At 38.2% G+C, this 15,599-nt stretch overlaps 1 protein-coding gene across 1 annotated transcript in view; it reads right to left on the reverse strand.

Annotated features, from left to right (window-relative positions):
- SEZ6L2 (seizure related 6 homolog like 2) overlaps positions 1-15,599 on the reverse strand; it is a 616,191-nt gene that overhangs the window by 58,472 nt on the left and 542,120 nt on the right. The window contains exon 15 of the mRNA XM_044086316.1: positions 1,838-1,876. Coding sequence (XP_043942251.1) covers positions 1,838-1,876 — 39 coding nt within the window. The remainder of the gene's footprint in view (positions 1-1,837; positions 1,877-15,599) is intronic.

Genomic DNA, 15,599 nt, shown 5'->3' on the forward strand with positions numbered 1-15,599 from the left:
AATCACCGCATATCAAGTGCTGACACTTTTACTGTCAATTCTCAGACTTAGCAATATTTCTCACTACTTTGATTCTAAGTGAATGGAATGGTAATCTCACTGTAGAAATGAGTGTGAAATTAATCTAAACAGCTGTGCCTCCATATTGAATTATGGACAAAAAGTAGCATTCTAAGAAAGAAAGATCACATCAGAACGTCCACTATCATGACGGCATTCACAGTAGGGAAAATTTTAAATTAAAACTTACAACTTACTGTGTCGTAGACAAGTTTGGATTATGTAGATCTTCATGAGAAGATAGAATTTCTTTCAGTTTCTGGCCATGATAGTCCTTTAAGGTAGGTCTTTTTTGCTAACATTTTTACTTGGGCAGTCTTATTTCATGGCAATCATTTTATTTTTTTTTTTTACTGTAATTCTAGGTCACTTAAAAATGAGTCACCCTTTATGAAAAACTTGCAGATATAGAATAAAAATTATGACTGGATTATAGCTCATCATTTGATGGCTGTGCTGTTTTTGAGGGGTAGTACCAGTTTCCACAGCTAGGTGGCTGCAGTGGCTTTGGCACTACAAGGCACAATACTGGAAACATTGCAAACTTTAGCCATTGGTGTCAAAAAGTCTTGCATACACTAATTTTTATTACTTTCATTTATGCGATATTATTTTTTTTTGAGAAAGTCATTAAAGTTTTTCCTACTAGATGCAATTGTTTTAACATTTACAAGTTTTCACCAGCAGATTACAATATATTATTCACAGCTTTAAACATCCATAGCACTGTTATGAAGATACTTTTCAGTTTTCATCATTTCACAACATTACACAGTCACTGCCACTTTTACTCAGGATTCTCAGACTTAGCAATATTTTTCACTATGATTTTAAGTGAATGGAATAGTAATCTGAGGAGAAATGAGTGTGAATTAATGTCATCAGCTGTGTCTCTATAGTGCTTTATGGGCAAAAAGTAGCTTTATAAGAAAACAAGATCATGTCAGAATGTCCACTATTATGACAGCATTCACAGTTGGAAAAAAATAAAGTAAAACTAACAATTTACTGTGTTTTAGACAGGTTTGGATCATGCAGATCTTCATGAGAAGATAGAATTTCTTTCAGTTTCTGGCCACAATGGTCCTTTAAGGTGAGACTTTTTTACTGACACTTTTACTTGAGCACTCTTATTTCATAAAAGTCATTTTATTTTTTAATTGTTATTCTAGGACACTTAAAAATGAGTCATTCTTTATCAAAATCTTGCAGCTCTCCAATAAAAAATTATAGCTCATCATTAGATGGCTGTGCTGTTTTTGAAGAGTAATAGTTTCCATGGCTAGGTGGCTGCAGTGGTCTTCGTCACTATAAGGCCCACTACTGGAAATAGTGCATGCTTTAACCATTGGTAACAAAAAGTTTTGCATACACTACCTTTTATTACTTTCATTTATATTATATATATATATATATATATATATATATATATAGATAGATAGATATATGATATATATATTTTTTTTAGCAAAACATGAGTTTTCACTACTAGATGCAACTGTTTTAACATTTATAATGAGTTTTCACCAGCACATTAATTTTCGTTATTCACAAGATTTAAAATCCATAGCACTGTTCTGAAGACACTTTTCAGTTTTCTCCATTATGCAGTGTTAAATTACGCAGTCTCCTTTTTCCTCACTTTGCCCTTTATAAACCATAAAGATCACAACACAGGAGGCAAAGCTGACACTTATACACATAATGGTACAAACCTACTTCTGAGAATCCAATAACAATAATAGTGGTGACTATTGGTAAAGAGACCCTCACTTACCTTCAAGTTTCCTGTCATCAAGGAGCTCCTCATATGCAACTGAAAGGGAAAAGAAACAGCAGAAAAGTTAGAACGTCTAAATGAAAGTATAAAAGCTGTGTTTATTTTCTGCTAAAATAGTCATGGATATTCACCTCTATGGAAATGTTATTTCTCTTTTAGCATTTTAGCACTAATAGACCATTATAGGGTCATAGGATCATAGGACATTACTAGGCTATTGGCCCTGAGGCCCTCATAAGCCTAGCCAAGAGTTTAGCCCATGTTTAGACAAGTCAGCACCCAAAGCCCCTGTCCAGCAGGGACACAGGTAGAATCCCAGGGGTGCATTTTCTGTTTCCCATCTAGTTATCCAGGTTGCGCTTAAAAAGGGATAATGAGGTACTCTGCTTAACGTGGAAAGGGAGTCTTTTTCATAGATGGAAGAGTCTCTGGGACACAAATCTGTCCCACCAACAAGTTCTATTGATGTCACAGACCAGGTTGAGGTCGTGCATGCGGGATACTCGAGTGGAGCTTGACTTGCAGATATGTAGCAGTCTCATCAAGGCGGGGTCTGAGATTGCTTTGTATGCCAGGCAGAGGTCTCCTCTGAGGAGTCTGTATGACACTGAGTAGAGGGACAGCGCTTTTAGCTGTGGAGGGTAGATGCTTGAAGCCCTGGATTCTCCTGGTGAGGAACCTCTGTGGTCTCTCCAGCTGCTGCTTGTGCTTTGTGAGGTACATGCTGAAGGGGGCGTTGTACTCAATAACTGGCCTTATAAGAGAAGAGTACAGGGATGTTATGACCTTCTTGTCCATGGATGAGATACCCTTACTTATGAGGTGGGCCATTTAGAAAGTTTTCCATACAATGGAAGCAACATGGTGGTCAAAAATCAGGTTGCTATCAACCTGGGTGTTCAAATCCCTCATGACCGATTGTGTGCTTAGGACATTGTTATTAATGTGATAATATGTGGGGATGTCACATCCCCAGAGGGTATGATGATGCAGTTTTTGACTTTCAGCTTGATGCCATGTTTCTGGCACCAGTGATTTGTTTGGGTGAGACCCTCTTGGAGGACGTCCACATCACTTGGGGAATTGATGACAGCACCCAGCTTGCAGTCATCTGCAAACTTTGTCAACCATAACTCACTCATTTTGGCCTGCACCTCACAGAAGTATATCCTGAATAACAGAGGCCCCCAAGACTGATCCTTGGGGTACACTGCTTGTTACAGGTCTACTGCTTGAGGTGGCTTCCCTTATTTTGATTAGGTGGGTTCTATCAGTCAGACAGTTTGCTACCCATCTAGTAACATATGGATTGATGCCTAGTTGAGAAAGTTTATCTATTATGCCCGAGTGGAGAATAGTGTTGATGGCCTTTGCTAGGTCAAGGTAGGCAGTGTCCACCATCTTTCCCTCGTCCATGGCTTTGGTGACTATCTCAAAGAAGTTGATTGTATTTAACAGACATGACCTCCCCTTGACAAAGCCAAACTGTGTGGGTCGAGTGTTTGGAGATTGCCAATGTCCCTGTTAATGAGGTCCATGGTAATCCATTCCATGGGCTTGCAGATCAGGCTAGTTAGGCTGGTGGGTCTATAATTTCCTGGATAGGTGAACGCTCCACCTTTGTGTTAAGGGATGACAATGGCTGCCCTCCATTTGGCTGGGACAAAGCTGGTACTCAGGCTTTGGTTGAATAGGGTGCATAATGGTGCTACAAGTTCATGCCTGAGTTCATGTAGGATGCAGCCTGGGATGTTATTGGGCCCCACAAAGGCTGTATATTTTGCCTTTGAGAGGGCAGTGATGACCTGTTCTCTAGAGATAAGGGGAGGGGAACAGGTACCGGGGATGTCCTGATTTACTGATGAGGGGACAGAGAGGTGAAGTTTTTGCTGAATTTGTCAGCCAGTAGGTTGGCTATATCTACAGCATTCGTGTATGTGGTGTCCTACCCCACTTAGACTTGTCATATTATCACATGTTATTCAAATGGCATTAATGTTCCACATCCTTCTTGTACACCTTTTGAAATACAATGCTCTTATTGTATAAATACCATGCTTAGTAATCTGAACCACGCATTAAAAAGATCAGTTTTAATAAACATACATGCATGCCCACAAAAAAGAATAGAAGAACCACAAACTTTCCTCACATAAGAGTGATATGCCTATTTGCTTCATCACATATGCATTTTCTGATTCAGACAGATACATACAATCTTCCCACTGCTTTTTTAAAATTTTTTTTTTAACTGGCTAAGTTCAACTGAGCAGTACCCAGTTTGAGAGGAAACCTTGAAGAAAAGCTACAAGGAAAAATGTGAGAATTGCATGTCTGCTTTACATTAAAAATATCTCAGCATATTAGTTTACCAGGTTCAAAACAAAGCAGTGAGCTAGCCCCATTTTTATTTATGTTAATTAACTCACTGCATCATGTCTGGAGACATGCGTGAATGGGCGTACCTTCCTTGAAGGTTGTGCATCAGGGCCGCAACTCGGCACGTAAAAATCTACTGCCAATCAGTAGCGGACAGGAGTTCCGCTGTGGCGACCCCTAACTGGGAAAAGCCGAAAGGCACAACAACTTACTGCATCACCATGATGACATGTACAGGATATTTGGAATGGTTGTACTAATGGTGTTACCAACTTTGAAAGAAAGCTACCTGGCCTAGTGGCTTTGAATATGAAATGTGGTGGTCTTGTTTCTAAAATGTATGCTCAGTGTAGATAACTGGCAGTAAGCCTTCATATATATTTACTATCCTGTTGGAACAAACATAATTCCCTGTGTAAATTAATTGCACACAATAAAACCTTTTGTATGCAGTTCTATCGAAAACATGCTCCTGTACTCACTAACTCTAATTCTACTGGAATTAGCTATACTCACATTAGATACACTTTCTAACACTCATTCTTACAATATTACTAGCTTTCTTTAGAAACTGGTTTCACCTTTTTGTCCTGCTGTTCTCCTATTTTTTTTTTGCTGAATAGGTAAGTATGATTGAAATGTACAAGTTACCATCAATGAGTGCCACAGATTTATGTACTTGTTGTATGATATTATTTCTTTATTTATTTTATATTTCTGTTTGTATGATTCTGTAGCTTGTATTATCATAACTCTGGAGCTTTTCTTACTGGGCCTTCGCTGAAAAGGGATTCCATGCACAACTGGACTTTCCCGGTAAACAAATGCAAATAAAATTAATAAAATTAAATAAATAAAGCTTATACTCATTTTATCCCATTCATGTTTGTAGGGAGCTGAACCCTACCTCAGAATGCAATAAGTGCTAGATAGAACTGCAGTCCTGGATAGGATGAAAATCTATTGCAGAAAGCATACAAAGACTCACACAAAGTACACCCAACTACAGGCTACACTTCATCTGCTAGCATGTCTTTGGTATACTGGAGGAAACCAGAGCACCTGGTGAAAACTTGCACTGAAACAAAAAGGATATACTGACTGCACAAAAGTTACTACAGCCAGGAACCTAACTGGTGAATGAAGTGCTGTGAGACAGCAATGTTAATAGCTGTGCCACTGTGCTGTTTCCCTGCTGCTGATTAATACTTAAAATGTGAAAGATGGTGACGTATAAGAGAAGACGGAGAGCAGAGGAGAGAGGAACTGAGGATAATGGTAAACAGATGGGGTAGATTAAAGGAATTATCAGAAGGAAGATTATGTGGCCAGCAAAGGCAACAGACATGACTTTATGAAGCAGTAATGCATGTGGGAAGGGAGCAGAGATAAAAAGATACGTTGTTCTTATTCAGATGTTGTGGGTCGATTTACAAAAGTCAGAGATTTCAGAAGGAAAGGTACTTGATACTCTGATGACATCAATATAGGGCTAAGGAAAAAAAAATATATATATATATATATATATATATATATATATATATATAATTCACCCATTTGACAATCTACTGGTGGTAGGTAGTCAGAATTGAGGGGGGTTCTGTCCACATCATTGCAAGAAAAGTTAACGTTTTATTTTATACAGATACCAAATTACCTCATAACATCTGTGACCTTAGTTCTCCTTCACAGGCATTACTGCCACCCCCTAACTTAGGCTAAATGACACACTCAGAGGAACAACTCTCATTGGCCTATCTCTGGAAATGAAGCAGCTCAGCTTAGGGTTCATAGCACAACTCAACACCCTGCTATGTTTCTAATCTGTTTTATTAAGCAGAAATACAAGGGGGATCTGACTTGGCTGTTAGATATTTTGTCAGAGTCTTTTACATTAAAATTATGATTTGCACCATATACACTGATCCCAAAAAAACTGATGCCTGAGGCACCATTCTAGTTTTTTACCTATAATAGTCACTTTTTCAAAGTCTTATATTTGTTTACTGGTCTGGTGGTCTTTTACATGCCTATTCCATTCAAAAAGTCCTGCTTTATTTGATCTATGGTTACTGATATTTTAAGATACATGACTAATGATTTTATCACATCTAGATTTGTCAAAAGTGATAAAAGGACTTCCCTGTTTACACAGCTCGGCAGAAATCACTTTAGAAACCCTCCATGTTGGCGACAAAAGATGTTAGATCATATGAATAAGTGTGTAGCTAAAAGAGAAACCTCAGACGGGAAACTCAGTCAGTGTGAATGGCTGAACAAATAGATTAATGAGCCACCTCACAGGAGACTATAGTCAGTGTCGATTTATTAAGGAAGAAAAAATAAATTATAAAAAAAGATTCAATATCCAGAGAAGGTTCCGATGTTCATATTATCATGCTTGGAGAAGACAGTGAGAATAACAGTTTAATCTCCTCCTTGAGGTATTACTTACCATCATTCCTAAGTCTGTCTGAAGATTTTGAGTCACCTCTGAGACAAACACAGGGAAAGCCAGCTGGAGTGAATGCAGCGAGTCATTAGATGCTGGGGGGGTGCTGCTGACTCTTAAGACTGCAGCTTAGCTTAGTTGCTCTGCTTCTGTCTTGGTTTTCCTCCACTGCTGGAAACATTTGCCACAAATGATTTTGGAATATGGCATCTAGTCTGTCTGTCTGTCCTGATTTGATTTTCATTTATATTGAAAACAATATGAAAACTAGTAAAACATGCACACAGCTGAAGGCCAAGATCAATTCTGAGATGGCTGTGTTAGTTACCTTGATGACAGATGGTGTAACACGACATACAGGACTGGAAAACATTGAGAAACATATGTCTGTTTATGGAGAACAGAAACCAAAACTTAGGAGAGAAACATAGGAATTGAAGTCTTAGATTGTTACACAGAGACTCAAACCCTTAGTCAAATAAGATTCAGGCTTTAATGGTGTATATGAGTTATCTTGTATACAAATTAAGGACAGCGAATCTTAGATTAATAGGAATTCCAGAAGGAGATGAGGGATCCCATATGCCATTGTTTTTCTTGTTTGAATTACATAAGGTGTGCATGAGGAAGGTTTTTGTCCAGCTGGAAGGAATAACAGAGTGTTAGATGTCAGGTTCAAACAACTCTAGGCATATTCTTGAAAAGATCTAAAGCCTTAAGCTAAAGGAATGGTGTTTCCAAGTGGTTAAAATGAAAACAAATGTTTTTCTGCAAGTTACCCTGTCAGACCAATACAAACATACTCTGTTATTACTTCAGAAATGGAAAATAATTTCATGTCAGACTTCATGCCTAGAGTAGCTAAACAGAATTAGTTATATGCAGAAACAAAATCTAAGATGTGTTTCTACAACAGAGCAGTGGAAATGTATGCAGCTATCTAGTCATAGTGAGAGGACACTACAGAGTCACGTATGATTTAAGCAAAGTGCACCTATATGAATTGAGCCTCAATTCTAAAGGCTTACAGAATGAGAAGCAGTAGGACGGTAGTGTCGGAGAAAGGACCTAGCTCAATATAGGTACAAACCTTAAGTCTAAAGGCTTACAGAATGAGAAGCAGTGGGATGGCAGTGTCGGTGAAGGACCTACCTCAATATAGGTACAAACCTTAAGTCTAAAGGCTTACAGAATGAGAAGCATTAGGACGGTAGTGTCGGTGAAGGACCTACCTCAATATAGGTACAAACTGCAAGTCTAAAGGCTTACAGAATGAGAAGCAGTAGGACAATAGTGTCGGTGAAGGACCTGAGAAGCAGTAGGACGATAGTGTCAGTGAAGGACCTACCTCAATATAGGTACAAACTGCAAGTCTAAAGGCTTACAGAATGAGAAGCAGTAGAACGGTAGTGTCGGTGAAAGACCTACCTCAATATAGGTACAAACCTTAAGTCTAAAGGCTTACAGAATGCGAAGCAGTAGGACGGTAGTGTCGGTGAAGGACCTACCTCAATATAGGTACAAACCTTAAGTCTAAAGGCTTACAGAATGAGAAGCAGTATGATGGTAGTGTCTGAGAATGACCTACCTCAATATAGGTACAAACCTTAAGTCTAAAGGCTTACAGAATGAGAAGCAGTAGGACAATAGTGTCGGTGAAGGACCTACCTCAATATAGGTACAAACCTTAAGACTAAAGGCTTACAGAATGAGAAGCAGTAGGATGGTAGTGTCGATGAAGGACCTACCTCAATATAGGTACAAACCTTAAGTCTAAAGGCTTACAGAATGAGAAACAGTAGGACGGTAGTGTCAGAGAAGGACCTACCTCAATATAAATACAAACCTTAATTCTAAAGGCTTACAAAATGAGAAGCATAGGATGGTAGTGTCGGTGAAGGATCTACCTCAATATAGGTACAAGCCTTAAGTCTAAAGGCTTACAGAATGAGAAGCAGTAGGACGGTAGTGTCGGAGAAGGACCTACCTCAATATAGGTACAAACCTTAAGTCTAAAGGCTTACAGAATGAGAAGCAGTAGGACGGTAGTGTCAGAGAAGGACCTACCTCAATATAGGTACAAACCTTAAGTCTAAAGGCTTACAGAATGAGAAGCAGTAGGACGGTAGTGTCAGAGAAGGACCTACCTCAATATAGATACAAACCTTAAGTCTAAAGGCTTACAAAATGAGAAGCATAGGATGGTAGTTTCGGTGAAGGACCTACCTCAATATAGGTACAAACTACAACCAACTTCATCTCTGAGAAGCCTTGTTTATATCATAGAACTGTACCCAATCAACTTATGCAGTGATATTGCTAAGTGGTGGAGAGTAGCAGAGGTCTGAGGGTTGATTACTGTCAAGGAGTTAACTTGACGTAAAATACTGTGGTACCCTTATGAAATGACTTTATACTGTTTTTATGATATGTATCAATACTCTGTCAGCATTAATTTGAGTATGAGGCAGAGACGGTTAGTAATGGGCAAGGCACGAACATCCTGTATCAGAGGTGGACAGTTATATTATAATCTTCTCTTAGGTAATGTCTTTGCCTAATAGAAATGTTGCTCCATAGTTTGACACATGCTATCTTGGAGGAGATTTTTGAAGAGGAAATAGAAACATTTCCTTATTTATTTTCTGTGAATTCAGACTACTGAGGCACACACACCTGAGAATGAGATGGTTGCACATTTCATTTTCAACTCTTCTGTCTCCTCTTTGCAGTAAATGCTGCGTGTGAGTAGTGCTGCATATTTACAGAACATAACACAACACACATAATACATGTTACACCCAGTCAGACCTGTTGTACGAGTCATTTGCTTACTACTGTAGGAATAAAATGCTGCTACTAAAATGCCTTTGGCTGATACCTCTGCTCGTCTATGCTTAATGTTTGTTCAATTGACAAAATCATCCTTAGAAAACAGTCCTTTTTCTATACTTTCACAAAATATGCCATAAACAAATTTAACCCTTAACACATTTACCAGCTGGCTTTTGTAGCTTCTGCCATACATTGTAGAATGCTTTCTTACCTCATTTGATTCCAACTATAGAATCTAAAGTTTCTCACAACTATCAAAGGCTTCAGAATTGATTGATTTGTACACATTTACAAATTTTGATTGTTTTCATATGGTTTAGGTGATGTTACCAAACTGTGTAAAAGGCTGTGCATTTTGTGCCTATTAATAACAAAACAATAGAACTCTTGACTTTCAGAATACCATTAGCTATGTAGTATAGCTATACTATTGCAATATAAATGACCCATTACTTCATGGTAGCATCAAAAGTATTAATACATCCAACATACTCATCCATTTTAAAGTTGCATCTGTGCAAAAGTGCATGGCATTTTTGTACTGTTTAGGATTTCTTGCCAGACTCAAAACAACACCTAAACAATTTTTATACGATGAATGAAAAACACATTATTTTTGTTGCTTCATAACACTGACTTGCCTCTTTTTTATTTTTGTATAAGCAGCTACAAGCCACCAGAAATACTTTCACACTTCCTTTATACTAAACCAGCTCCACGGTGCAGTCAGATAAAGCCTTGACTCTGATCTAGATAACAAGGGATTTATTATTACCATAATGTTGGAGGGGCCAGCTGAATAGTGTGGTATTGCCCAGCCAAGTTTGGCTTTTCTATCCTGTGGGAGAAGCACCTCAGTCTCCTTCACCTCCCTCACTGATTAGTAGCAGGTATCAAATGAAGGCATCAGAAAAGGCCAGGGCAAGTATCCACCCAGCAGCATATTCAGTCCTTTTCAATGGGTTAACTGTATCCACTGAACAGCTGTTGCCCATATGCCAGTATTGTGGGTCCCCTGCCCATGAATGCTGCTGCAGGGGACAGGGAATTAGGGCATGTAAAATCCTTAATGGTTGCCTGAATGATAACATCCTGAGAATGGATCTTGCCCATACAAGAACAAATGGACATGACCAGTAGGCATGACTGGTTTTGGAAGGGCTCATGACTAGCTACAGGAAGAACAAAAATATACAAAAATTTCATCTGGACTGTTGCATGAAACTTGCTTCCCCTTGCTTTTACACAATTTGTTGATTCACAAAACTTCACTCGGTTAGATTAATAGTTTTCTTTGTTTAATGCAAAAAAAGAACACTGTCATAAACTTGATTAATGACAATGTTATAGGAAATCACTCAGTTAAGTTTCTTTTTAAATAAAAGAAATGATGTACAATATTCAGTGTATATCCAGAGCTTACCTAAAAAATCCTGTATTGGTTTATGATTAACGATGCAGCAGCCTGGTAAGAGAGACATTTTATTTGAATTTATATTTTATTTTTTCACACTGTTTTTCTCTGTTTGTGGTTAGGAAGGGATAGCTTGCAGACAAGATTTACTTTGATTTATATTTTGATGTTTTACTTTTAATTTTTAATGTTAGTTGTTAAAAAGGGATAGGTTTTAGACAGGCAAACTCTAGACATCCCAAGGGGCCTAGTCAGCTATAAATTCAAACAAACTGCAGAGAGGACAATCCAGAGCTTATTTAAACAGTCCTGTGTTGGTTTGTGATTTATTGGTCTTTACTGCTAAAAAGAGGTGGGACTTGAACAATAATAAAGGAATTACAACTTTTGTGCGACTTGTACAGTCAGAGCAACAATTTTATTGCACTTAATATTTAGTTGTATATTGTTTATGTGCGTGTTCTCTTAGAAGTTGATTTAAGTTCTCTTTCAGTGATGTGGTAACTGATTTTAATTATTTTTTCTTTTAGAATTTTTTTTTATTCAATTGCAGCTGAATATGGATTCCTTAATAAATGCTGTTTATATTAAAAGGTAATGCCTGGTAACACAGGTGATCTGTGTTCCTTATGTCTAAAGTTAGATGGTTTGCTTACCATTGTTAACAGTAAATCTAGACTTTTTGATGATGATTGCACTTGTGCAATTACCACGGCTTTGATAACTTGTCATATTTACTAATATCTGGACTGATGACATAAATAATGCCAGGCAAATAGAAGACATATGGGAGATGATATGTCTATTGTCTGTAAAGTTCATTCAACTCCTATGAAAAAAGATAATGCCTCTGACAACTTTGGAATTCTGGATATAAGTATACAGCGATCTGAGGATTCGGAGCATATAGAAGAGAATAAAAAAAACAATGAAAGGAAGAAATTCACAACAGATAACAAGGAAGAAAAATAAACTGATAAATGTCTGCAAAGCAAAGAAAATACATACTAAAAAGGACACTGCTTTCTTATGTAACTCACAGATTACAAGCAATGATAACATTTTTTCTATTAGAAAACCGTCAGTCTACATAAAAAGGCATCATTTTTCCAAAAGGGATGGTAGAAAAAGAGGCAAGGGGCAGGTGAAAAAGAAGAAATCAACATTGAATGTGGAAGGATTGAAAAACATTACTGTAAAAAAACGAGGAGGAAGACAGATGTTGACAACATGGCTCAAGCTGTGGATGTACAAAGCCAGCTGCATGAGAATTGTATGCTTGCAAATGTTATAAGCAATGAAAACAGTGGGATTAATAAGACTAATGGTGATGAAGATCATTCCTTTGTAACATTGAAAGAGCAGATATTACTGAATTAGAAGTTGAATACTCTTCACATCTGGTGAGAAAATATATTCTTGTAATTGGAGACTGAATTATTAGAGAAACTAATACTTACATTTGTGGAGAAGATGAAGAGCATCGAATAGTGTTATACTTGCCAGGAGCAAAAATACAAGATATTTTTTATATTTTTCCCCTAACACATTTGTTTGTTTTTCAATTGAATTGTTATAGGTCACATTAAAAGTGGGAAAAGTTTCGAAATTATTTATTGTGGTCTCATTTTTTTATATCACAAAAACCTGGCATTTTAATAGGGGTGTGTACACTTTTTATATCCACTGTATAATGCATCTCTGATGGTTGTTAATTCTAAGACTATTAATAATAAAGTTTTTTAATGGAAAATTTGCTATGTTTCTACAAAATTGATAATACACCAATTGTTGGCATGTACAGCCCACCAAATTCAGTTGCTGATGACCTACAGGAATTCATACATTTCTTGCATGAAACACAGCAAGGAAGAATACTAGTGGCTGGGGACTTACATTTCACTGAAAAAGATTGGAATAATGTTGATTCAACAACATTAGTAAGGAAATTATTTACAGTATATGTTCAGGAACAACAATTGCTTCAGATTGTAAAAAACTACTAGGGGACAGAACATATTAGACATTGTTTGTGTTCCTAAAGAAATTACTGTTAATGTAAATTTTGCAATGCAATTTTGTCCTAGATTGCTCAGCTTTTGTCTGCTAATTGATTGACTGCTACTCAAAGTTCCATTGCAATTATTTTTTGTTTGTTTTATTTGCATTTTTGCTACCTATTCCTAGCTTAGTTATGTTTTATTATACTTGATAAGGTTAACCTAACTTAACTGAACTGCATTGTTCTTTCCAGCATTAACTGTGTATGTTATGACTGTCTGTTTATCAGCACTAAACTCCTGTACTGCCTGCCTCATTACAATTTTTTCTTTTCTCCCTTGCATGTTCCAGCCTGTGTTCCTGCCTACCCTCCTTATCCTCCTGAATGCACCCTAACGGAGGCTCATGTTGAAAACCCACAAACCAAGGACATTTAAGTCAACCTAGAATCCTATCTGCTCCCTTCAGGACATTTTACAGAGAAAGTATGCTTATTGCTTATCTTTCCAGGACATTTTTTTTTTTTTTTTTTTTTAGAGAAAGTACCCATATTGCTTAAACATATATTGTAATTCATAAAAGTAGTACATACTTTAGTAGGTTGCAGTGTGCTCCCTTGCCAGGCCTGCCAGCAGCCAACTCTTTCCCCTTCCTTATCAATTTAAATTATCCCTGCTCTCCCTCCCACACTTTACTTTTAACCCTTCTTGAGCCTGATAACCCCCTCCAGCCCCTTACTGGATATTCCCCGTAGGTGTCCCTGTTCACTCTTCTTAGCTGCCCAATAGGTGCCACCCCCTCTACCTTTCTTGCTGTCTCTACTACTTTTTCCCTCTTGGTTTCTTAGTACACTTTCTTTTAGTATTTTCTTTGATATCTCGCCCACTGTTCTCTCTCCCCATACTCTCCCAGGACTACATATCCTCTTCCTCAGCTCCCTTATTTCTCCATTCTCCTCCAAGTTCCTAGCCTCAGACCCTGACCCTCCCATACTATTCTCTCAGCACATATCTCCTCACAACTCCATTTGACTGTCAGTCTTTGATATAAAATATATATTTGCAATCTTACCTTATAGCTCTCCTACTCTACTGATTGTTTTTTTTCCTCTCTCTTTTCTCCTTCCTTTGGCTCTTCCCGCTCCGTTCGCCCTCTTGGCTCACTCCGCTCCTACCCTACCCCCAAATCCCACCCACCCCCAGCACCTCTACATTTATACCTCTCGATCCCCCTCCCATGTATACTAATTAACCAATCAGACTCCTACTATCGTTACCCCTCCTACTCTTACTCCTCCCACCCCACTTTACCTCACTCCACCACTTAACCTATCATAGTTCTTCTACTTGACCCCTCCCACTCTTTCTCTTCCCTCTCCATTATAGTTTCCCTTCTCATCAGAGATTTTTCCCTCTCTCCCCTGCAAATACTTTCAACCCTATCCTCTTCCTTAGACCCCTATCCTTTTATTTTTGTTTGTGCTGCCTACTCAACTCTACTACATCAATCTCTTCCACCTCTGGTTGCCAAACATGCCTCCCAAAATCCTTCATAATATCTATGTCCCATCATTACTACTTGTACTTCTCATTCCCCTATATTTTGCTACATCCTACTCTCACAAAATACCCTTTTCCCCTCCTCCTACACAAACCAACCCTTGTACTCATTCACAACCTTCTCTATCTAACCACTACAACAACATATCTTCCACTCTTATTCCTCCCAAAACACTGTACCTTTTCCATCCCAAAAGCCTCACCACACCAATAACTCTCACTCTGAAAATCCTCCCTCCCCAAAACAGCCTCCTACTTCTAAAACACAAAAGACAAAAAGTTTCTACCAATAATGACCTTGTCTTATGTGGCGATATTCATCCGAACCCTGGCCCCTGCCTCACCACTAACAACTTCTCCCCAACCCCTTTTTCTCCCTCTGGAATAAAACACAGTCCCCCTCCCAATTCTTCTACCACTTCCTCTCTGAACCCCCTTAAGCTCTTCTCTATCAATGCTCAGAGCCTAAATAACAAAATACACCATCTTCATGCTTGGATTTGCCACAACCAACCAGACATCCTAGCCATTTCTGAAACCTGGCTAAAACCCCACATCACCGACTCTGAAATCTTACCTCCTGGCTTCCAAATCCACAGAACTGACCGTCCAAATAAAAAAGGTGGAGGCTCTGCAATAATTTTCTCTAACCTTCTCTCCCTGATCCCTCTACAAATTCCAACTCCAGAGTTCAAAAACGCTGAACTTACAGCCAGTCTACTTCGACTAAATAAACATAAGAACATCTGCATTATCTCCTTTATATATCCCCAGGTGACAACACAACAACCCTTGAAAATATTCTTTACTGGGCCTCAACTGAAATCAAATTTGAAACCTACATTCTAGGCGACGTTAACATTGATTGGAATAAAATCAACTCTCCTTCCCTCCCAATTCATCAACCTCTTTAACTTCACCCAAGTAATACACTCAACCACCCGGCCTAACAAAACAAATCCCCCAGGATCTACCATTGACTGGATCCTAGTCTCTCATCCAAACAAAATAACTCTTTCAGGCACTATCCTGATACCTTCAGTGACCATCTCCTACTTTCATACACCCTCCACTAACTCTACCCAATATCTACACCACTACATCCATACTCGTAATCTC

Source organism: Protopterus annectens, chromosome 10.part0 (genome assembly GCF_019279795.1).
Source record: "Protopterus annectens isolate FY-2018-M chromosome 10.part0, PAN1.0, whole genome shotgun sequence".
Classification (NCBI taxonomy): Eukaryota; Metazoa; Chordata; order Ceratodontiformes; family Protopteridae; genus Protopterus; species Protopterus annectens.